This window comes from Miniopterus schreibersii (genome assembly GCF_964146895.1).
Source record: "Miniopterus schreibersii genome assembly, chromosome: 2".
Taxonomy (NCBI): Eukaryota; Metazoa; Chordata; class Mammalia; order Chiroptera; family Miniopteridae; genus Miniopterus; species Miniopterus schreibersii.
In genome coordinates this window covers 11,837,597-11,863,029 of record NC_138102.1, presented here as the reverse complement: position 1 = coordinate 11,863,029, position 25,433 = coordinate 11,837,597, and the positions used below count along the sequence as shown (strand labels likewise).

The following is a 25,433-nucleotide window of genomic DNA, read 5'->3' as shown; positions in this document are numbered from 1 at the left end:
AATCTGTAACAGAAAAGAAGAATGCCTTTGAGGAACTTATTAGTAGACTGAACATGGCTGAGGAAAGAATATCTAAGCTAGAGGATATAGCAGTAGAATCCTTGAAAATTGAAAAGCAGAGAGAACAAAGACTGAAAAAAACCACACACAACAGAATATCCTAGGGCTGTGAGACTGATACAGAAGGTTTAAAACACGTGGAATGTTTCCCTAATGGATTGACATACCTTAAGGCAAGGGCCTGTGCCTTTCTGCTTACTTTTATTGCTTCCAAGCACTGTATCAATTTATCTGTTTATTCATTCATCTATTAATTCTTTATTGTTAGTTCCACAAATCTTTATCAAGTACATGTTATAATCCTTATATTTATAGTACATACAGTCGTTAAGAAAACTTGTCAAATGAACAATGAATGAATGTTTGTTTCTTTACTATATTGTGTGTCAATCTTTTTAGCACATAGCCTTTAAGCATTTATATGTTGGTGATACCAGTTTTTTAAGAGAACAGAAATTATATTGACTCATAAACTGAGTTGTAACTATGCATATTATATACATTTTACTATCTCTTATACACATTTTTTCTTTAAATATGTGTTTGAGTCACATATTTGATGTTAGAGTTGTTTCCCAAGGAAAGGTGTCTATTTAGGTCTAATAAAGGAAAATGCATAGGAAAAGCAGGGCATAATGGGCACACCTCTTTTTTTTAATGTTTTTTATTGCCCGGCTGGGCGTGGCTCAGCGGTTGAGCGTCTACCTAGGATCAAGGCGATCGGGGTTCGATTCCTGGTCAGGGCACATGCCCTGGTTGCTCGATCAATGACTCTTTCATCATTGATGTTTCTCTTTCTCTCCCTCTCCTTTCCTCTCTCTGAAATCAATAAAAATATATTTTTAAAAAAAATGTTTTTTATTGATTTCAGAGAGAGGAAGGGAGAAAGAGAGAGAGAAACATCAATGATGAGAGTCATTGATTAGCTGCCTCCTGCTGGATCAAGCCCACAACCCGGGCATGTGTCCTGACCAGGAATCAAACTGTGATCTCCCGGATCCTAGGTCAATGCTCAACCCCCCAGCTGTGCTGGCCGGGTGAGCACAACACCTCTTTAATTTATCTTACCGAGTAGTGAATTATGCAGTGAGTTACAGTCTGGTAGGGAACTGTTAATTTCTCAGCTCTTCAGAGACATTGGGTCTATTTAATATATTTCATTGTATTCAGTAGGGTCCTAGGTATGTGTAGCAGAACCAGAGAGAAATCACTCTGTTAAAATCTTTCTCTGGGGTGCTGTTTACCAGTTTGTTTTCTCTCCAGAACTATAAGTAATAGGTGGTTCTGCTAGCACCAGTTCTCTTTCTCTCTACATATATCACTATCTACAAAAATTGATTAATTTGGGGTTTCATGAAGACGTGCTTTGGAATCATCGTGCAATATGTACTTCTATACACATACAATTCGTTATAAATATGAGTATGAAAAGCATATTTTGGAATTTTGATCTAAATCTTACTTTATAGGAAATTTGAGTAACATTAAAAAGAGAAACTATATTTCTTAAAAATCTCTTCAAGGGCATTAAAGATGAAAATTACATTCATCATGGGGAGTACATTAAACATACAACTACAGATGAGTTAATCATCCTTTTTAGTTTTACATAACCTTTAAAATGGATTATAATATGAAAAGCTATAGCATTTGGATTAAGTGATTTTTTTTCTTGTTGGCATAATAAAAATGGTGGTGTAATAGCGCAGGTTGAGCGGAGCTGTGCCCTGTGGCTATTGCTAAGCCCTCCTGAATGCTTTGATGCAGCTTGACTGCCCTCTTCAGGCTGCATGGGGACATATTAGAACAATATACTGAGGTCATAAAACTAGGCCTCTAATATTCCTGTGAACTCCAAAACAGAAAATTTTTTTCTGGTTAACAATGTTGGAAGTATACTTACTTGACTGAAATATTTGGAGCATTCATGGTTTTCCGATTTCAGTTTTAGATGGCAGTGAAGTCTGAAGTGTGCCAATAAACACCAGTGTGATGCCTTACTTCACTCTCTAGTCCAAGCTGACACAAACATGGGCAAGAACCCAGTGAATCTGTTTGTCATTAGTTAGGATTCTTCTATCCCCTATTAATCAATAAGAAGTTGGACTGAAAGGGGTTCAGGATAGTGGAGTTAAGTGTAGAGAACAGAGTTTATGTTTTTGGAACATACTCTTTCTAATGAGTCTTTTATACTCTGAATAGATGTCATCAGCATTGAAATTTGTATTTCTCAGGCTCACTGAATTATTTTTAATGACAGACAGATCTGTTCAGTGATCCTATTGCTAGTGAATTATATCCAACAGAAGAAAGCCCCCATTTACCTTGTCAGTATTAAATTTTCTCTAAATGTTTTATTTATGTTGAAAAATATAATTTGCTTGGCTCCCCTCAAATTCTCTATTCCAGGCAGATATATTGCTAAGTAGAAGAAACTTGTGTAGAAAATTTTGCTGATTACTTTGGTGCTCTAGATTCTAAAGGAGAATATTAAGAAATAGGTCATATCTTCATTTGTAGTCTATTTAAATAGCTTCATATGTTTTCCCAACTAGATCATTATAGTAACATTCTGAGTGGTTTCCAAACATTTATTTTCTCCTCCGATATATTATATACACCTTTGCCACATACAGCATTCTTAATTAGCATTTTGCATAATCCACTTCCTTCAAAACACTCATCATTGCTCACTGTTTACAGAACAAAGTCAAGGTCCTATTTATGTTTCTACCAGAGGAGAGCTTCCAGTCTCTTCTTATTTTCGAACATGAAACTTACATTCTATTATTTGAGCATATATATACATATTTCAGACTTGGTAGTTTTTCTTTTTATCGCTTCTGCTACCTTAATATTCTCTTTCTGTTCTTTCTTGCTTATACTCTTAATCCCTCCATTCTTTCCTGAATAACTTTACATTTTACATTCACACTTTGTCCAACTGCCCCAGTCCACTGTGATCTCCTCCTCTGTATGCCATGTAACACCTATGATCTGCAGTCTTTTTAAATATCTGTGTCTTATTTACGTATTAGTGTGTGTCTGTGCCTTTCCCTCACAACCTTCTTAAAGGTGGAGATGTGAGGTATACTTATTACTGCAGCACATATTAAAATGCTGAATAAGTATTATTGATGATTAAGATCTAGATGCTATATTTGCATATGAAATTGACATTAAGAACATGATGTTAGATGATGCCTTAGTCCACTGTTCCTTTGAAAAATAGCATTTATTTGTTCTGAAATATCGTAATATGTCTGGGGTTGGTCTTTTTTAAAATTCCTCTTGCCCGTCCGGGTGTGGCTCAGTGGTTGAGCGTCAGCCTAGGATCCAGGCCATAGGGTTTTGATTCCTGGTCAGGGCACATGCCCGGGTTGCGGGCTCGATCCCCAGTCGGGGGTGTGCAGGAGGCAGCCAATCAATGACTCTCTCATCATTGATGTTTCTCTCTCTCTCTCTCCCTCTCCTTTCCTCTCTCTGAAATCAATAAAGATATATTAAAAATAAATAAATAAAATAAAATTCCTCTTATTCAGAACCTGGAAAATAATTTTAATTTGAAGATTTAGCCTCCTTGAATTGTGTTATATCTCCAGAAATATTTCCTTCACTCTGTCTCTCTTCTCTCTCTGGTCTCTTTCTGTTTCAAAATTATATTTATTGGATTAAATCTCTAGGCCCCTTTCTCTCCCTTACCCCCAATATAGTCCTCCTGTGTCATTTTTCGTTTTGTGAATTTTACTGAACTCTGTCTTCTGATGCTGGTATTTAATTTGCACAGTCATATTTAAAATTATAAGTGCTCTCTTATTTCCTTTGTTCCCTCTTTACATGACATTGTTCTTTTTGTGTGTGTGACTACATTTGGGAGAAGCAGTCGCCATGGGCCCTAAGCATCCCTGCATGTTCTCGCTGAGTATGCCAAGAATAAAAAGTGTTGTGTGTGCAGGGACAAGCCTTAAGGAATGAGCTCATGACTCTCACTGAACATAGCACAAGTTTGTTATCACTTGCTATAAAAACAGTAAGTCCCTCAAACTCAGTATTCCTTTCTGGTAGCGCAGTCAGTTGTGTGCACGCATCCACAAGGGACCTTTTGCATCACCCTGTGAGACTTGGGGGCACAGGGAATTGATGCAAATGGACATGAAGTAATAATGTCCTCTGTGTCTGACCCAGGAGTCTCATGTCTTCTGCCAGCACCCATGAAGCAGTAACAGGCTAGCCTTGAAGGAGATAAAATCTCAGACCCAGCGTCTCTGCTCCTTCTGATCCAGTATTTTCCCTTGCTTTGTCCCTCACTGCAGCCTCCTTTGAGAGTGTAGCTTCTCCATCAGAACTTTTACACTAACTTGTTTTCCAGATATTCTTGAAATCTCTTATCTGCTGCTGACTTTTACTTCATGGCTTTTTGTTATTGTGGAAGTATACTTTTTTTATTTCTTTACTTGCATTTTTAGGAGGGGGACTCCCCAAACTCCTGTGAATAATCAGCTACTAGTGTAGGGAAGAATAACCCTCTCTTTTTATTAGTGTTTCAGCAATCACTGTTTTTTTATTTCATTACTACGCTTCCATCCTTCCAGCAACACCATTTCACTGTTTCCATTCCATCCCTACACCTAAATGTAGAGCTTTATTCTCTGGAAAATCCACAAAATGCCCAGTAGAAATTAATTTAGAATAGAAGCTCTTGGAGGAGGGCTCATTTGTGCTGTTTGCTTCCTTGCGCTTTTGTTGACTTTTAGGTTTGACTGTAAGCATGTGTTTAGATGCACGGAATGTAGAAAGGTGCAGTATAACTGTTCACAGGTTGGAAATGTTCTCGTGATTGTTTCTTCATTGAACTGAATTACAATAGTCTTAGAAAGAGCGCTCTGCCTTCTACTGAAAGTGATTGGGAGATTTAAATTACATACAAGGAGATCCTGCAAAATGATTTTACCCTCCAGATAGGGGGAGAGGGCCATTTGGAGATTTGTAACAGCATTCGAGGGCCACACAAAATTATCCACTTAAAAATTAGCCATGAAAACAGCTCCTGGATTTATTGACTCCCGAGTCCCGCCTGCTGTTGCCTTGGGGGCAGACTGAGTGAGTTTTCAGGTTGTGTACGGCCCGCGGGCTGGATGCTCCTACCCAGGCCTGCCCTGGAGTAAGAGTTGTTAAGCTTTTTATTTAAAGGGCCTGAACAGAACAGGCTTTTAGCCCACTCGCTTTTGGTCACAGCTATTCAACTCTGCCTTAGATAGCACAATAGCAGCCAGAGCAAAAGATGTAAATGAACCACGTGGTTCTGTGGCAGTAAACCTTTATGAATAATAGAGTCTGAATTTTATATAATTCCTACATGTCATGGAATATTTCATCTTTTTCTTTTCTACAACTATTTAAAAATCTAAAATATATTCTTAGCTTGCTTCCTATACAAAAACTGGCCAACTCTTTTCCTAGAATTACCTGTTTTATTAAGAGTTTTGTTAATGCTTAAATACTGATATGTTTCTGCTCTGCTCCATTACTCTTATCAGGCAAGCGAATGAAGAATATCAGATACTGGCTAACTCCTGGCGCTATTCATCTGCTTTCTGTAACAAACTCTTCTTCAGTATGGTGGACTATGATGAGGGGACAGATGTCTTTCAACAGGTAAAAGTTATATTTTATTTTGCTAATATATTTAATATATAGAGTTGGTTATGGTTGATACATTTTTGTTTGCCAGATAAAAATACCGTTTATTGAATAAGCTAATAAATACAGCAGTTATAAGTTATTTGATGTGATTAAAATACAGCTGATGTTATTTTTATCATTGAATAGTGTTTGCCATTAGGGAGTATGGTCAACACATTTTAACTTTTGGATTGTGGACCAAGTGTGTTTTGTCAGCATACAGTGGCAGTTTACAAGCATTAACCTTATTTTGATATTTAAATGTGTGTAGTTTAAGGTATGTATTATTTTGATATTTAATTGTATGTAGTTTTGTGCATAAATGTATGAAATTTTATCTAAAATTCAATGTAAGTTTTACTTAACCTTTACTTCTTTCCATATGGCAGATATAGATAATTTTATATATATGGTATTAACATTAAATATGTGTTGAAAAGTGTTCTCTGTTGTGGTCTGAATTGTGTCTCTCCCAAATTCATATGTTGAAGCCCTAACCCCGGATATGACCATTTTTTTTGAGACAGGGACCTTAAGGAGGTAATTACCGTTAATTGAGGTCATAAGGATGGTACCCTAATCGAGTAGGTCCTCATTTAGCCCTAATTACCCACTTAAACTTCATGTGTATTATTTCATTTAGCTTCACAATGATCCACAGAGAAAGATATTCTCTCTCTCTCACTATCAGGAAATTAAGGTATGGCAAAGTTGAGTCACTTGTTCGAGGTTATAAAGTTAGTGTAATATGGAGCTAGAATGTGAGCCCAGCAGTCCAGTTCCCAAAGCTCTAGCTCTTACCCTGCAGTTACTAATGTTTTATATTTACCACTGCTTGATCAGTGCCGTTCAAATGTAGACCTTTTGAAATGTAAAATCAAATGCAGTACCAGGCCTGATTAGTTTTGGTATCTTGGTCTGTTTTATTTTTCTCACATATGACACTCTTTGGCATAACGCTTTGCTAGGTCATGGAAAAGCATTTAGTTCGGTAAAGAATCTAGCTCACTAACTGCAAATGGGTCATTAGTGAATATTTATGCTTATTTGCCTCCAGATTGATTATTTTTTCATCTTTGCCAGTTTCTAGTTGAATAAGATAAATTCTCTCTTTGCCTTTAGTACCCTTTAGCTTTGGTCTTTCTTTTAGTATTTTGCACTCACTTCTTTCTCCATAAATTTACTTTGCCTTTAGGGGATGCTTATTTTTGTTCATCTATTCAGCAAATATTACTGAGTGCCTACTCTTATAGGGGCAGTGAATTGGCGAGAAAAGCATACAGTTCTTCCTCATAAGGACTTACACTGTAGGGTGCTAATAATAATAGTAATAATAATACTATAATAATAAAGAAAAATACATATAAATACGTAACTTCAAGTAACCTTACAAAGGAAAATTACAGTACTGCAAGAACCAAATCGTCTTTCCTGTAATTTATAGGTCTGGTAAATTCAGGTTGTTTAGAGCAAAATGTTGGCTTCTGCTACAGTCATCATCATTTTTAAAAATTTTTTAAAGTTTAATAGAGAAGTTGATCTACTTATAATTTGTTTGAAATTAACTCCATAATATACTTATATTGTTCATCAAATGTCAGTATTTTTCCTCCAGAAATGGAAAGTCCATGCACTGCCTAATTACAATATTTATATTTTGCACTTTGAATTACTTCATTTTTTCTCTAATTACAGAATATAAGATAGAAAAAGACTGGAATGGCTGATAAAATATAGGGGATAGAGCTGGGGCTATGAATGATGTATATTAAATGTGAAGATTTCGCACACAGCCTAATTTATAGGTTCTTTTTGATTCAGTAGTGCAGTAAGGTGAATAAAACAGTAATTCAGTTCTGGAAAACCGCTTGGGTTTTCATAATAAAGGCTATCTTTTCAAAATTCATGCAGAAAAACATGAAATGTCAGATGAACGGTAGACAAAGATTGCTGGGGTGATGCTATATTTAGTATTTTCTTGTCTCGTGTTTTACAGCTCAACATGAACTCTGCTCCTACATTCATGCATTTTCCTCCGAAAGGCAGACCTAAGAGAGCTGATACTTATGACCTTCAAAGAATTGGATTTGCAGCTGAACAGCTAGCCAAGTGGATTGCTGACCGAACGGATGTTCATGTATGTTTGATTCCCACCGTTTTCATAATAATCGGCTAATTAGCTGGGTTTGTTAGAGCGTTTTAATAAGGCCACAGGATTTAAAAATTTCTCCATGCAGCACTTTTCCTCACGTACAGAAAACTGCCTGATAGCTATGTTAGGTGAATTTAAATGGTTTTTAGAATAATGATATTTTAAGAACTATTAAACTGTGTGTTAGGCACAAAGTAATTTCAGAGGCTAAAAAATATACTGAGTATTGCTCAATGGTATTAATAATCAAAGAAATTCTAATTAAAAAGCTAGATGTATAATTTTTATCTATCTTTTGGGCAAGTAAAAATGGGATAACACTCTCTTTTCATGAGCCATGTGAGAAAATGGCACTCATAAACTGTTCTTGGGACTATAAATTGGTATAAATTTTCTAACTGTATGTGTCATATCTTTATTTTATGCAATTTAAGTTAATAATTCCACTTCTAGGAATTTAAGGATATAATTGAGGATGATTTAAACTGCTTACCCATAATTTTTTTAAAGAGGAAATCACTATATTCTTTCTTTCTTTCTTTTTTTTTAAAATTTATTTTTATTGACTTCAGAGAAAGGAAGGGAGAGGGAGAGAGAGGGATAGAAACATCAATGATGAGAGAATCATCAATCGGCTGCCTCCTGTACACCCCCTACTGGGGATCGAGCCTGCAACCTGAGCAAGTGCCCTGACCGGGAATCTAACCACGATCTCCTGGATCCTGGGTCAGTGCTCAACTGCTGAGCCACGCCAGCCGGGCTATTCTTTATTTTTTAAATTCAGTTTATTGGAATAACATTGGTTAATAACATTATATAAGTTTCAGTTGTACAATTTTATAATACATCACTTACCTTTTACATTTTGTGCTCACCACCCAAAGTCCAGTCTCCTTCCGCCACCTTATATCTGAACCCCTTTACCCCCTTCACCCCCCCGCCCTATCCCTCTGGTGACCACCATACTACTGTCTGTCTCTGAGTTTGTCTTGTTTGTTGCTTTCTGTTTTATATCCTACATATGAATAAAATCATACCGCTCTTATTCTTCTCCTCCTGACGTACTTTACTTGGCATGATACTCTCAAGATCTATCTGTGTTGTCACAAATGGCAGTATATAATCCTTTATCCTGTGGCTGTATATATGCACCACATCCCGTGGCTGTATATATGCACCACGTCCCGTGGCTGTATATATGCACCACGTCCCGTGGCTGTATATATGCACCACGTCCCGTGGCTGTATATATGCACCACGTCCCGTGGCTGTATATATGCACCACGTCCCGTGGCTGTATATATGCACCATATCCAGCCATCAGTTGACGGACACTTAGGTTGTTGCCATGGCTTCGCTATTGTGGATAATGCTGCAGTAAGCATAGGCAAGTGTCTTCAAACGTTTCAGGTTGACACCCAGAAGAGGGATTGCTGGGTCCTATGGTAATTCTATTCTTAATTTTTTGAGGAACCTCTGGACTGTTTTCCATAGAGGCTGTACCGGTTTACATTCCCACCAGCAGTTTATGAGTTCCCTTTTCTCCACATTTTTTCCAGCACTTATTTCTTGTCTCGACAATAGCCATTCTAACAGTTGCGAAGTGGTACCTCATTGTGGTTTTGATTTTCATTTCCCTTATAGCTACTGCAGTTGAGCACTTTTTCCTGTATCTGTTGGCCTCCTGTATGTCGTCTTGGGAGAAGTGTTTGTTCAGGTCCTCCATGCATTTTTAAAGTGGATTGTGTGTTTGGTGTCGAGTTGTATGAGTTCTTCATATATTTTGGAGGTGAGCTCCTTATTGGAGGTATTGTTTGCAAATATCTTCTCCCATTTAGTTTGTTGCCTTTTTGTTGATGGTTTCTGTTGCTGTGTAGAGACTTTTTAATTTGATCTGGTCCCAGTCATTAATTTTTGCATTTACTTCCCTTCCATTTGGGGTCAAGTTCACAAAAACCCCTCTGAGACCAATGTCCATAAGTTTAGTACCTATGTCTTCTTGGATGTATTTTATTGTTTTAGGTCTTATATTTGAATTAGTTTTTGTGTATGGTGTCAGCAGCCTAGTTTCATTCTTTTGCTTGTGGCTGTCCTATTTTCTCAATACCATTTATTGAAAAGACTTACATTTCTTCATTGTATGTTTTTGCCTCCTTTGTCAAAATATTTTTCCCCCATATATGTGTGGCTTTATTTCTGGGCTCTCAGTTTTGTTCCATTGGTCTTTGTGTCTGTTTTTCTGCCAATACCATATTGTTTTGATTATTGTAGGTTTTTAGTAAAATTTGAGGTCAGAGAGTGTGATACATCTAGCTGATCTATTTCAGGCTCATCTTGTATCTACCTACCTACCCTACCCAGCACTCAATTAGCCATCTCTCCTTGGAGCCTTAGTTTCTTTTAGTGCTGAATGTTACTAGAACCAAGATCTGTACATACTGTGACATCATGAGTTCAGACCAATTATGTCTACTTTTGAAAAACAGTCTTGATGTGTATTAAAGCACAATCATGAAAGTGAAAAGACAACCCACAGAATGGGACAAAATATATGCAAATCATTTTTGTTTGAAGGGACTTACATCTGTTATATATACAGGGATCTTACAACTCAATAATATAAAGATCACTTAATTTAAAAAATGGGTAAAGGATCTGAATAAACATTTCTGTAAGGAAGGTATACAGATGTCCAATAAGTACATGAAAAGACGCTGAATATCATTAGTCATCAGGGCAATGCAATTCAGACTCACAATGAGATATCACTTCATACCCTCAAGGGTGGCTAAAATCTGTGAGATAATAATGTCAGTTAGTGGAGAAATTGGAATCCTCATACACCACCGGTGGGAATGTAAAATGGTGCAGCCACTTTGGAAGACAGTTTGGCAGTTCCTCAAACCATTAAACATAGAGCTGTCATATGACCCAGCAATTCCATTCCTACAAATATACCTGAGAAATGTAAACACATGCCCCACAAAAAATTGTACAAGACTTTTATAGCAGCATTGTAATACCCATAAGGTAGAAAAGACCTCGTGACCATGAGCTGATCAGTGGTTAAATAGAATGTGTTATATGCATACAGTGGAGTATTCACCCACAAAAAAATGAAGTACTGACATGCTACAACAAGGATGAACCTTGAAAGCATTATGTTAAGGGAAAGAAGCCAGTTACAAAAGACCACATATTATATGAAAGTCCAGAATAGGTAAATCTATACAGACAGAAAGCGTATTAGTGGTTGCTTAGGGCTGGCGGGTAAGAGAAATAACGGAGTGAATGCTAAAGGGTATGGGATTTTCTGATACTGACTATGGTGATGGCTGCATATATCAGTGACTATGCTAAAAACCATCGCATTGTACAGTTTGAATAGTGATTGTATGGTATGTGGATGATATCTCAATAAAGCCGTTTTTAAGAACTTTTTAAAAAAAAAAAATCCCAACTTGAAGTAATACAAATTTCACATTTCACATTTCCTCTTTACCAGATGATCCCACGTTCCCTGGATTAGTCAGAGCAGCTCTGGGTTGAGTATAAGTAGGTTTTGCATAGGTTTAACTATATTCACCTGAAATGAAGAGCAAGGCTTTTTACTTAGCCACGATGCTTTAAGGTATGTATTTAGGACTTGTAAAGAGTAAAAGGGATGTTAGCCCCAGGTATGAAAAGTAAGGTGGCCTTTTTCTAAATTTTTTGCATTAAAGATTGGAAGTGCTTAGAATATGGTCAAGAGAAAAAATTAATATTTTTCTTTCACTTAAAATTTTCATTGCATTTTTGCAGATTCGAGTCTTCAGACCACCCAACTACTCTGGCACCATTGCTTTGGCCCTGTTAGTGTCACTTGTTGGTGGCTTGCTCTATTTAAGAAGGAACAACTTGGAGTTCATCTATAACAAGACTGGGTGGGCCATGGTATCTCTGGTATGTTATCACGTACTTTTTCCCCTATTTTTTGTAAAGTAGCATAAGTTGTATAGCATTAACAGAAGGAGCCAGAGCGTTACTCTAATGGAAACACATTGCACCCTGTCTTTCAGTGCATAGTCTTCGCTATGACTTCTGGTCAGATGTGGAACCATATCCGTGGACCTCCATATGCTTATAAGAATCCACACAACGGACAAGTGGTAGGTGCATGTCCTAAGCATCAGTACTCTGACCTTCAACTCTGTTGATGTAGGAATCCAGAGCTATGCTCCTATTTAGGAAGGAAGGATTGTATATGTTTATTCCCCCTTTTACTACCTCTTCTCGTTTACTGCCTCTGCCATGTCCATACACACATGCACATATATATAATATGTTGGGGGTTTTTTAGTGTGAAGACTGCTTTTATTAAAAATTAGTGTACCTATGACATGAAATTTATATGCATAAACTGTTTTTTCAACTTTGTATATACTGCTATGGCAATAATATATGATGTTACAGAGGAAATAGGAATAGTTTATAGCCAGTGTCCTATCAATGGTAAATGTCATTTACTTTGGGAGAGATTAATTCGAACATTATTAAGAACTCTGGCAGTCACTGTTAGAATGCTAGGAGCTGTTCGCCACAGAATTAAAAGTGAAATTGATGTGTAGTTAAATCACTAGCTGAGTCCGTAGAAACTTAGAAAATTATAAAAATAGGTACCAATCTAACCCTAATACTTTCAACAATAAAGAATACTTTCCAACAAAAAAAACCTATCTCATCAAGGAGAGAGGTATCTTATGTAGCTAAGCAAACTGCCTATGTATAGCTGATTGGTTAGAGAATGTTGTTGCATTAGGCTGAAGAACAAGGAGAAATATAAAATGCAGAACATTCAAAGGCAGGCTAGACATCCAGCATTTAAACAGAAAGCTTAAATGGCCCCTGAAAATGGAGTGGCCTTTTCTTGCATTAAGCAAATCCTGTGTATGTAAGCATTCTACATACACACAGTGTAGCAAAGGGAATGGATCTGGTCTGTGCATTCCGAAGACGCTGTAAAGAGGCCAGCCAAAGAGAAATGAAGACAGGCTTTCAGTGCCTGCTACACCTCTACCTTCCTTCTTGGTAAAAGACTGAGAGGGAGTCACCAAAATTCAAAGCAAGCAACAGAATTACAAGGTAAAGCTATTAAGCCCGGATGCCAAAGTACAGAACTTCCATTAACATCTGGATCAACTGAAATGGACATTGGCGCACAGTGTTTCTGCTTATGAACTTCAAAGTTCATCTTAAGTTTTCACCTGTATGCTTACATCTATTTTACTTATTCGCCAGAAATACTCTTGCACTACACATGGAGTCTTTTTTCCGTACCAAAGTGTGTGTGCTGCCTCCTGCCTTCCTGGCTGTCCCGAGTGGGGCATACAGGCTGATCGGAGATTCCACTGTTGGGCTAAAGCGTTAAAGCCGGGCTGTTTCTCAGCACCATTAAGTCATGTTTTAGAAGCGTAAGATTCACAGCCACTGTTATTTCTTCCAGATACTTTTAACTTTGGAGCCCTGTAGCATTTAGGTACAACTTTTCTTCCTTTGTAAAATATCAAAGTAGATATAGTTTCTGTTCCTAGGCCGCACTAAACTTTACTCCCCTTATAGATTGGCTGTCTTTCATGAAGAGTGAAGGGATGCTGGGGCTGTAAAACTCACGTCACACAACCACAGATGAAGCCCCTCCCACCCAGGGGACATTTGGTAGTTTCTGGATACATGTTTGGGTGTCACAGCTGTGGGGCCTGCGCCCACCAGTGGCAGCGAGTGGTAGAGGCCAGGGATGCTGCTAAACATCCTGCAGTGCAAAGGACAGCCCCCCAACAAAGAGTCGTCAGGCACAGAATGGCGGAGTGTTAAAATGAGAAGCCTTGGTTTAGAGCTATAGAGAACCTTAGATATAATTTCATCCTAGATATTTTGCAGCCAAGGAAACCATCCCATCTAGCATATATACCCAAAGGATGACTTAAAAAATGTTTTCATATTGAAATAACCAGTGCTTAGGATCACAGTGACCTATATATTGAATGCCACCAGTAAATATGATTGATATGTAAATGGTTTGGGTATAATACTGTTCTTTTACATACCTTAGTAAGCATGATTTAGTCTGTGGCATTTTATATGCTTAAAAAGAGGTTTACATAAGAGCAAGTAAAGAAGAGCCTTTGGCCCACGGAGTCATTTTTATGCCTTTGTCCTGAAGTGTTCCAGCAAAGAAAACAGGGTTGAGTTCCTCCCCCACTGTGCCTCTTCCGGTTATGTCATTTGGGGGAAGTTACTTAGTCTGTCTGTTCTTTGATAAGTGAGTCTAATAGTGCTTGTCTTACCTTATAGTTGTTTATGAGATAAAATATGAGAATACTTGTATAAGCACTTGTAAAAGTCTTAGTTTGGGTTCTTTCCCAAACCAAACCAAAGACAGTGATTCAAGGGAAAGTAGTTTATATCGGAGAAGGAAACAAGGGCTGGAAGTGGGAAACTGAGTCCAGAAAGGGAAGGCAGTCAAAAAGATGTCAGTTCATGTTGGGGGATCTCTGGGAGCCAATGTAGAAGGTGGGTGGTGCGGGGAGCTCGGGTGTTTATACACCAACTCTCATCAGTCACTGCAGCGTGCTCTTTCCCTGGGAAGGCGTTACTCCCCCAGACTGGTGGCCTTCGGCCGTGAAAGAAACCAGCCACGCTAAGAAATGCCTTGCTGGTGGTGGGAGTCAGGCTGGGGTGCCCTGAGGGTTTCGGGGCCAGGGACCACGGGAAGTGCACGCCCAGACAGTTCTACTGCAACGCCCAATAATATGCTAGCATTACTCCCTTTCTAGTAGATTCCAAAGCAGAGGGAAGAAATCATGAAGAAATATACTTTTGCCTGGCCGGGCGTGGCTCAGCGGTTGAGCGTCGACCTGGGATCCAGGCGATCAGAGTTCGATTCCCAGTCAGGGCACATGCCCGGTTGTGGGCTTGATCAATGACTCTCTCATCATTGATATTTCTGTGTCTCTCTCTCTCTCCCTCTCCTTTCCTCTCTCTGAAATCAATAAAGATATATTTAAAAAAAAAAAAAAAAAAGAAATATACTTTTGAATTGGTGTTTTTAAGATATCATGCTCTGAAAGAATTAGCAACAAATAGTACTCAAAATATCTCACCTATTGTGGGTAATTTTTTAAGCCATATCATATATGTCTTGTAAATAATCCTGCAAGGAAAAGTGTAAAAAATGTACGCATGTTTGAGAGTATCGATTAGAAACTTTTACCCTTGTCACCCATTTTCGCAATTCTTGTATAGAAGAACAGATGGTGTTTCCTTATAGTGAGCTTGTTACCGATGCTCCTGCGACAGGGCCTGTGTTTTGCATTGTTTCCCAGAAGCGCTGTGCATTGCAGTCCTCTGAGCTGTTGTTTATCTCCTGCCCATTCACCTTACAGTCAGCAGCTTACTCTCAGGGAGACATTGGTCAGAATGGTTCAGAGATTTTGGTTGTGAACAGAATCGATACATAGTAGGCCTGTGTCATCCCTGAACTGCTGGTTCGAGCTAGACTAGTTCTGTTTTCTAACTGGACAGAACTAACTGGGTCAGGCTGGCTTAATAAGACTGGGGGATGTTGCTGGGTCTTCATTTAGGTACTTGTTTTTAAAAATATTAAACATATTTATAATGTTGGTGACTTCACATAGTCATATGTTAATTGTGGAATAAAGCATGTCTAGATGAATCTAAAAATGCTACCACAATAAGTTTCACTATGTTGAATTTGAAATGTGAATTAATACAGAGGAGGTAAAGAAGACTAATAGTGCAGGCAGTGTGATACTTGCTCATTGCAGGTTTACTTTTTGTCACTATTAAGGTGCTTCGTAACGGCACAAGTACTAATGGTCCACTTAACAGCGTGAAAGTCTTCACAAAAGCAGTCATCACTGGGTAGCTAAAGGGAAACTATACAACTGGATAGTTACGTGGGGGCATAAAGACATTTTCTGTTAAAAACAAACAGTCATCTTAAATGAAATGCATTCAGTGAGATAAAGCTTATACTTGGGTACTAGCTCCAACATAAATACATGCATTTATTTTTAACATTTGGCTTTTATCTGCTGCCTGAAGATTGCTCTGGGTGTACCAAATACATTTCAAGTTTCCACTGCATTGCAGTTCAGTTTTCAGTTGTTAATAGAGCTAAGAGCTGTGTTCTATATGCACTGCAAAGCATTTTATGGCAAAATGGCATGTAGCTTAAGGTAGAATTTATCATTAATGAAGCATTTTTTATGTTTCAGGCAGCGGTAACGTCCTCACACTTTCATGCCTCAGGGATTCTGCATAAGCTTGCTCTATGAGGGACATATTTTAGTCATAAGTCAAAAATTACATAGGCTTATTTAAGTTAAATATACTTATTTTTGTGTAAAAATATTTACTGGGATGTTCCTACTTTTCTTGTATTCTTCATACCACCAGTAAAGAGAATGTGAACATAGAAAGAAAATGTTTAGACAAAAAACCAGGAAGACAATAATTGGTACCCTAAAGATATGCAGAAAGCTTAGGGTGGAGTTCTCAGTTGAGACTGTGCCCTTTGATTTCTTTATTGTTTTCCATCTAGTAAATGTTTGTTGAGAGCCCACTGGACTCCAGGTACTGTGTTTGCCCTCGTAGCACAGCCCCATCCTGGGCTCAGAGACTAGGGGGACAGTATGATGTGGATTTGCCCACATCGCGGACATTAAGGCCTCGCATCGCTGGTACTAGGAGCTGGAATTGTTTCTGAGTTTTGTTTCAGTACCATGGTCACTTTGTTGTGATGACTGCATCTTTCTTTTTGCATGTTTTGCCTTTTCATGCCTTTTGGTTTTCATATCCTTTTGTCTGTCCAGTGGCCTTTGGTAAAACTTGCCTTTCTCTCCAGCACATTGCTGCTGCTCTGTGCCTTCTCTCCACCCGGTTTCGATTTCCACCTTCACAATTAACTCCATGCGCTCTCGATCCTGAACTCTGGCTGGTCCTCATGACCAGCTTTTGTCGCCAACCCACACTGCTGCTGTACTTCCAACTGTTATGACCTAGGATCCTGGCAGTTAATTAAGAAGGACCATATGATTTGTGTTCTTACCTCCTAGTAAAGCATTTCACACATGATAATATTAAATAAATAACAACTGAATAGATGAATAAATCTTTCTTTGCAAATAGGAACTCAAGTTATATTTTCAGCATTTCAAAAATGTTAAGTTTATCTGGGGGTAAAAATGGTTTTCCCTCCTAAGGCTTCTTTGTATTTTGTAATTAAAATCTCGAAAGCACATACACAGAGGTATTATAAAACTAAAAAAGGAGAATGTGCTTTACTAGGTCAAACTTAATCTGATGCAGTTAAATATTCTCTCTGAGAATCCACAATAATTATGATTTCAGAGAAAAAAAGGAAAACAGAGAAGAAAAGAGAAATTGACCTTCCCACAGAGAAAGGGGTATATTACTTAACTAATTCATATTGTTCAGACTTTTTCCAATTTTGGAAAATGATTTCATTTGGAAAGAGTAATGTACTAAATAGACCCCTGTGGTCTTGAAAAACCAGGGAAATCATTCTCATCCTATCAAAATTAATTTAGTGTTATTAACATAATTCATAATAAGCATATACACTCTAGTTTTAGAAAAGCATTTTAAAGTTGTATTTACTACAACTTCAAAATAAGACCAGGTAAATTTTAATAACTCACAGTATTTCTTTTCAATGCACATTTTTCAAGCATCATCATATTTCAAGTCTCTGTAATGCTAATCAGTGATTTAAATACAGTTTTCATAAACTTGGGTGGACTTAGCATTAAAAGTTAGTATTCATATTATCTGCATCTCCTTTAGGTTAAAAGATTAGTAGCTATGAGAAAATTTGTATAAAATTTAAAGATCAGGGTACATTAAAACATGATTTAGTGAATAAAGGGGGCCAGATATCTGGTGACAGAAGAAGATTTGACTGTGGGTGGTGGGCACACAATGCAGTATACAGATCATGTATCATAGAATTAAAACCTATATAGTCTTATTAACCAACATCACCCCAGTAAATTTAATTGAAAAGAAAAAGATTAAATTAAATGTCATTTAAAAAAATGTTTTAGTGTTTATATTTAAGGACGTTTTCTCCCTCATAAAAGTCTTAAATTCTACCTATCTCACATGTCACATATAGTTATTAAAACAGACGAAAATATGCTGTGTCCCTCTTCTATAAAAAATATGCCACAGTGTGATTCTGTCATGTTGTAGACCAAGTTATGCTTTAGTTGTACATGACTTCTAAAATTTCAGAACTATTAATAACCCTAAAGGAAAGAAATGATCGATTTGCCTTGGAGAAATTTCTCATTATTTTGCATAAATCATGCTGAATATTTTAAAATAACAGCAGGTCTACCTATCTACCCATCTCTGCCTTTTCCTTTATTTCTCTCATCCATTTCCTCCCTCTCCCCAAATATTGTTAAGCTTTTGGGGGCATTTTAGCTAATGGCCTGAAGCATATATTAGAATGGTATGCCTGTAGACTGATGAGTCACATGTACTTTATTTTCTGCTAATTTTGCTTTACAGTGCACACATAATACACTTTCTTTTATTACAAGTCATCTTGAAATGATATTCTTCCTTTCTCTACACTTATAAAACCCTCTTTCTCTCTCCTGGTCCAGGTGTCACTTTTTTGATGAAGTAGTTTCTTTATGACCTTGGATGAATATCAGGTTATACTGTGAATGGCCATGGTAGTTATTTGTCTTATTTATTCCTTTCAATTTTATATCATATATTTTTTGCATAATCATGTCCACTAATAAAATGATCTTGCCACAGAATCAGAATCAGAATATTCCTCATCTTTATAGCCTTCTTTATAAGACTATTGTGTAGACTTACAAGTACATGTACTAAAGTTTAATCTACTTGAAAGGATTTGGACTTATCCAGAAGGTATTTCATTTGGATTTACCCCAAACTGTGTGTTGAAATACAGAGTTAATATGTACTATACAATGTTTTGAAACAATTTTTAAATATTACATGCCTCTACTATAACTTATACTCTTTTATTTTATCTGAGTGTAAAAACTATTTTAAAAAAACTTGAAATTTATAATACTCTAAAATAAGCCTCATTCTTAAAATTAACTTTATAATAGGTGTACTGGCAGAGCTGCTGTGTTAATGCAAAAAAATGTTCCACTTCTCTCCCAAAGAAGTAATTACTCTGAAAAGCAGCCTTTTATTTCTGCTAAGAAATAAAATTATTGTATTCTACATCAGATCTTGCAAGAATCAGTCAAAAGCTCTAAAAGTTACAACTGTCTTTCACTGAAAGAATGAAAACAATATTTTAATAATAAAGGGAACATTACGAAATAAGTAGTGACTAACTGTATATTGTGTCTGAAATTTGATTTGCAATGTATATACTTATTAAATCTTTACATTAGAATTTCAGGTTCCGAATGTAAACTATAAACCTTCAGGAATGCTTTGCCCATTCCATGAGATTGCATCACATCACTATGCTCCTTCTTTCAGGTACACACTATCTGGGTCAGTTTAATTGGATGTGCAAACTAATACCCACAGCTCATTCTCATATACTCCACTACGCGGGACCAGTGAGGTTATGCCTTCAGCCTCTCAGTGTCCACACGTGTGAAGGCTGCACACAGAGCAGGCCGCTTCCTTGTTCTCCAGCCCTGTGGCTGGCCAAGTCCTACAAACTACCTCTGGCCTTAGTTAGACATAAAGAAGAAACACCTGCGTTGTTATTGTGGTAATCTCTCTGTTTCAAAGTATTAGGTCTCAAAATAGTATTTGCTGTTAGGTGATTGTAGTATCTGACAGTATATTTTGATATTAAAGGTGTTTCTCCTGTACCATTCCTTCATTTTTATGTGAAAATGAAGCATTTCCATACGTTTCATTGAAATATGCCTTCCTGATGTTCTTATATTGCTTATATTTTAGGTCGTGATCACTGGAAGCATTCTTTTTCTCCAGCTTGCTTATTGGTTAATATATTAAGTTCTGAAAGCAGGAATCGTCTTCAGCATATTTTAAACTACCAAGTTTATTAAAATACACTGCAAATATAACTATCAATCATTTAGCTCTAGTAACTCTTCAGTGGGCTGTGATTTGCACTTCATTGCTGATTATTAAGCCATTACTAAAGGTGTTCTCTTTTTAGAGAGTTTTTTCCTTTGCAGTTTTCTCTAGCACTTCTTTCATTCACCATAGTTCTAGAAACTTTCAAGTCTTTACCTCTCTCTTTTTTTACTTATTTATTAATGCTAGTAAAATTCCAGACAACTTGAATTTTTTGTGTCCAGCTATCAGTAATTAAAATCTAACACTAATAAGGGTAGAATGGCCTGAGATAATATGACTTTTAAAATTGCTATACTTGCAAAAAATGGTGACATGGGAGAACACTTGCCTCCCTATCCCCCCCGAAGATCAATAATTGGATAGCTACCCACAAATATAAACAGCTCTGAGAGACTGAGAGAGTCCACTTAGGAAGTTTTAGCATCGCAGTGGAACAGAAAAAAAAAAAAAAAAAATCCAAAAAACCCTGAGACTAATTGCACAAGAAGAGGAGACAGCTTTGTTTTCCTGGGTCATCCCATCACTCTTGCTGGCACTGTTCAGCCCGGGGAGGGAGTCCCCACCTGGAAAAAACTCCTCTCCAGCATTTTGAGGAACCGTGCAACAGTTGCTTCATTTTCACCCCACCCAGACCAACAAGCTAAGATGTCTAGAGCCAGCTAGGGTCAAGGAAGAAAAGCAGGGGCTGTTATTACCAGACACACAGTGGGAGTGATTGCTTTTTACAGAGACCAACTCTGAGGAAAACTCATCTGATTTCAGCACAATAGCCAGCACAGGGAACCACATTTTGGCAGCTTTCACCCCACTGGTATTTGCATTAGCTGATGCCAGCTGCCTGAGTTCCTCCCAACTCCAGTAAAGCCCAGGAACTGCACCAACAACCATTGCAGGCCTCTGCTGCTGCACAGATATAAGACACTACTGCTTGAGTCTGTTTCAACCCTCACAGGAGCCCAGGAGCAGCGTTTGGCAGCCAGTCTGGGGCTCTGCAATGCAAGGTGGCCTGGACCCCCACCTTGTGAAGGTGACTGCCATGCCCAGTAACCTGAGCTAAAAACACATAATTCCCCTCACCTCCACCTAGTGGCACCACATACGCCAAACTTGGTGCCCTGGACCACTAGACTCGGGGTAACAGCAGACTCCATTATGCACCCACCCACAGGTGAAAGGCTTCCTTTATCGAAGTCAGTCCATGAAATCTGGAAGAGATGCTTGCTTCTTAAAATGCTTATACACCTACACAACTCTGCAGCAATCAATAACTGATTCACCACATTAACAGATGAAAGATGAAAGCCATATATTCATTTCCATAGAAGCATGAAAAGCATTTGACAAATTACAAATAACATCCTTTCAAGATAATGCTCAACAAATTGGGTATATAGAAGGACCATGTATCAACACAATAAAGGCCATATATGCTAGTCCCACAGCTAGCATCATACTCAGCAGTGAGATGTAAAGCTTTTCCTCTAAGGTAAGAAAGAAGAGTGCTCCCTTTCATCATTCCTGTTCTACAGTACTGGACGCCCCAGACAGAATAGTCAGGAAAAGGAACTACAAAGGCATCCAGGTTGGAAGGGAAGAAGTAAAACTCTGTCTACAGAGGCTGTGATCTTATATGTAGAAAATCCTAGACGCCACCAAAAATATAATTAATCAATGAATTTAGGAAAGTAGCAGGATACAAAATCAGCAAACAAAAATATTTTGCGTGTCTATACACTAACAACAAAATATCTGGAAAAGAAATAAAGAAAACAATCTTATTCATAAGAGCATCAAAAACAAATACTTAGGAATAAAGTTAACCAAGACAGTGAAAGATCTGTACACTGAAAATGATAAGAAATTGAAGACACAAAAATGAAAAAATATCCCATGTTCATGGATTGGAGGAATTAATGGTAAAATGGCCATACTACCCAGTCATCTATGGATTCACTGCAATTCCTATCAAAATTCCAATGGCATTTTTCACAGAATAGAATAAACAGTGCAAAAACTCGTATGGAGGCACAAAAGTCCCCAAGAAGCCACGCAGTTCTGAGAAAGAAGGATGAGGTAGGAGGCATCACACGTCCTGACTTCACACGACAGCAGGCCCTCAAATAACGTCACTTCATTCAGTATTGTTTTGTTACAACGGTGATGAGATGTGTAAGAACCTAACTCTTGTTTATTTAATTAGCCTATGATAAAATTGGTTTCATTATATGTCATTTCACTTAAAGTTGTAAAACCTATCAATGACATTCAGGACTTTTTGTGTACTACAAAACTATAGCAGTCAAATAGTATAACACTGACATAAAAATAGACACTTTGACCACAGAATAGAATAAAGAACCCAGAAATAAAATCCCTCATATACTGTTAATATTTGACAAGGGAGTCAAGAATACTCAGAGGGGAAACATACCCTCTTCAGTAAATAGTGTTGGAAAAACTGGATAATCACAGAAAAAACAAGTTGGATCCCTATCTTATATCATCACAAAAATTAACGTGGAATGAATTAGACTTAAACCTAAGATCTTATACCGTAAAACTCGTAGAAGAAACGTTGGGAAAAAGTTTCCTGATACTGGCCTTTGCTACAATTTTCAGCATATAATATCAAGTTGCACAAGCAACAAAAGCACAAATAAGTAGGACTACATCAAACTGAAGAGCTTCTTCATGGTAAAAGAAACCGTCAGCAAAATGTAAAGACAACCTCGGAATAGAAAAACTATTTGCAAATCATATGTCTGATAAGGGGTTAAGATCCAAAATATATAAAAAACTCATTAAACTCAATAGCAAAACTCAAACAACCTGATAAAAAAAATGAGCTGAGGACCTGAGTAGACATTTTTCCAAAGAAGATACACAAATGGCCAGGAGGCCCATGAAACTGCTGAATATCACTAATGATCAAGGGAATGTAAATCAAAACCACAATGCGATACCACCTCACACTGTCAGAATGACTGTCATCAAAAATATAAGTTGTTGGTGAGAATGTAGAGAAAAGCATCTTCGTGCACTGTTGGTGAGAATGTAACTGGTACAGCCACTGTGGAAACAATGTGGAAGTTCCTGAAAAATTAAAGATAGAGCCACATGATCTAGGAATCCTAATTCTGGGTATGTAGCCAAAGGAAATGAAAATTCCCCATGTTCACTGCAACATTATTCACATAGCCTAGAAAGGGAAGCAAACTACCTGTCTCTGAGTGAGTGCATGGATATAGACATACATATTTCACACTATCCACTCATGAGAAAGGAGGAAATCCTGCCATTTTGGACAACTTGAATGAACCTCGAGGGCGTTATGCTTAGTGAAATAACACAGATAAAGACAAATAGATTATGATGCAACATATATGTCAAACTAAGAAAAGAAAAACTTGGGGAAACAGAGTAGAGTGATGGTTATCAGGGGTTGGGGGTAGAGAAAATGGGAAGATATTGGTCAAAGGTTATGAACTTCCAGATATAAGATGTGTAAGCTCTCGGGATATAATTTGCAGCAGGGTGAATATAGTTGATGACACTGTATTGTATACTTGAAAGTTTGTAAGAGAATAGATCTTAAATGTTCTTACCACAAAAAAAGAATTATGTGACTGGATGGATGTGTTGCTAGCTAATACTATAGTGTTAATCATTTTGCAATATATGTTTATCAAATCGACAGGTTGTACATATTAAACTTATACCATGTTTTGTCAATTATATCTCAATAAAGCTGGGGGGGGGCGGAACTGGAGAGAAAACACTTTTTTAAAAGTGCTACTTGCTCCAGAAAGAAGCTTAAGTGCAGAGTGAAGCTTACTTCCTTATTAATTATGGTTTGGATTTTCTAATGAATTGTAGATCTTGATAGTGCATGACTTTTTTCCCCTCATAAGAGTTTGGACAAGAGCAACAAGCCACTGAAGGACTTTGTGGCTTGTTAGAGTTAGTGCAGGTCACAAAGAGATCAGACTTTCTAGTTGGCCATAACTAAGGCACTGGAAAAATCGAATTCAATGTTTAAAAAGCATTTAGAGTTGAAATAGAACTTTAAAAATAATTTTTTTGACCAAGTGGTTGTCCTTACAACAAATGTCACAGAAGCAAGAGTTACATAAACAACAAAAATCCATACAAAACATCTTTCTGGCTCATTCTTTATAAGCAGGATTTGGGCCAGCATTAAGGACATTCTAACATTGCAGTCTACTGACAGCATACACTTGAATAGAAACCATCATTAGTTGTAGAGACTGACTGTATGTGTACCTTGTCCTAAATTGCAGTGCCAGCAGTCACCCTAGGTGATGAGGTTACAGGTATCCAAATCCACTGAAATCCAAATAATCTGAGCCATACCGGCCAGGGCTCTTAGTATTTATTTTAATCAACAGATCAGTTTAGGAAGCAAAGGAAAAGAAAAGAATGTTATTTCTCATGAACAGCATTCTATTTGAGGTGCTTTCCCAGGAAATAGAACAAAGAATTCTTACAATGTGTAATCTGACAATTAGGTATTCAATTAGGTATTAAAATACTAGCTCTTAAGTTAGCTAATTAATAAAGTACCTTCAATCCAAACTTTCTTTATAATTTTGCACTTATCTGTCAAACAGATGTCAAAGTCATAATGTGAATACTTTAAAAGCATTTGAAATGTCCATAGAAGAAGCTTTTATTCTAAAATTATGATTGCAAGAGTGGAGGAAAGATAACACTATTATTTGTTTTTATAATATAGCCAACTTATATTAAAATGTGTGCAATACAAGATATTAATACGATAAATATTTCATACCTTGAAAATCAAATAATAATTATGCAGACTTCCAGTGAAAATAGCAGAGTAAGTAAATGCTGTGCTTGCCTCCTCCCACAACTACATCAAAATTTCAACTAAATTATAGAACAACCATCATGGAGAACTACCTGAAGGCTAGCTGAGCAGAAATCTTATAACCAAGGATATAAAGCAGCAGCCATGAGACTGGCAGGAGGGGCAGAGACTTGGAACAGGCTGGTCCCCCACCCACACGTGGCAATTAAGAATCTGGAGAGAGATCTCAGCTTTAGGGGTCCCACCGAAGGAGCGAGAGGTCCTAGCCCCACACCCGGCTCCCCATCCCCAGGCACCAGTCCTGGGGAGAGGAGTCCCGTAACTTCTGGCTGTGAAAACCAGCGGAGATTGCATGAGAGAGAGAGACGAGGGTTTCTGGATCCCCAGGCATCCCTCTTGAGGGCGGATCCAGACTCGCACGTTCACATGCTCACTCACGCACTCACTCTGGGCTCCAGGGCAGGAGCAGCAGCTTGAAGGTCACCAGGGACAAACGGGAAGGAACTGAGTTTACTGGCTTCAAGGTGAAAGCTGGAGGAG

At 37.6% G+C, this 25,433-nt stretch overlaps 1 protein-coding gene across 2 annotated transcripts in view; it reads left to right on the top strand.

The window, feature by feature from the left end:
- The window catches only part of TUSC3 (tumor suppressor candidate 3), an 89,747-nt gene that overhangs the window by 29,878 nt on the left and 34,436 nt on the right, over nt 1-25,433 (top strand). For both annotated transcript variants that reach the window (XM_081130318.1, XM_081130319.1), the window contains exons 3-6: nt 5,598-5,715; nt 7,739-7,879; nt 11,696-11,836; nt 11,953-12,042. In XM_081130318.1, coding sequence (XP_080986444.1) covers nt 5,598-5,715; nt 7,739-7,879; nt 11,696-11,836; nt 11,953-12,042 — 490 coding nt within the window. The remainder of the gene's footprint in view (nt 1-5,597; nt 5,716-7,738; nt 7,880-11,695; nt 11,837-11,952; nt 12,043-25,433) is intronic.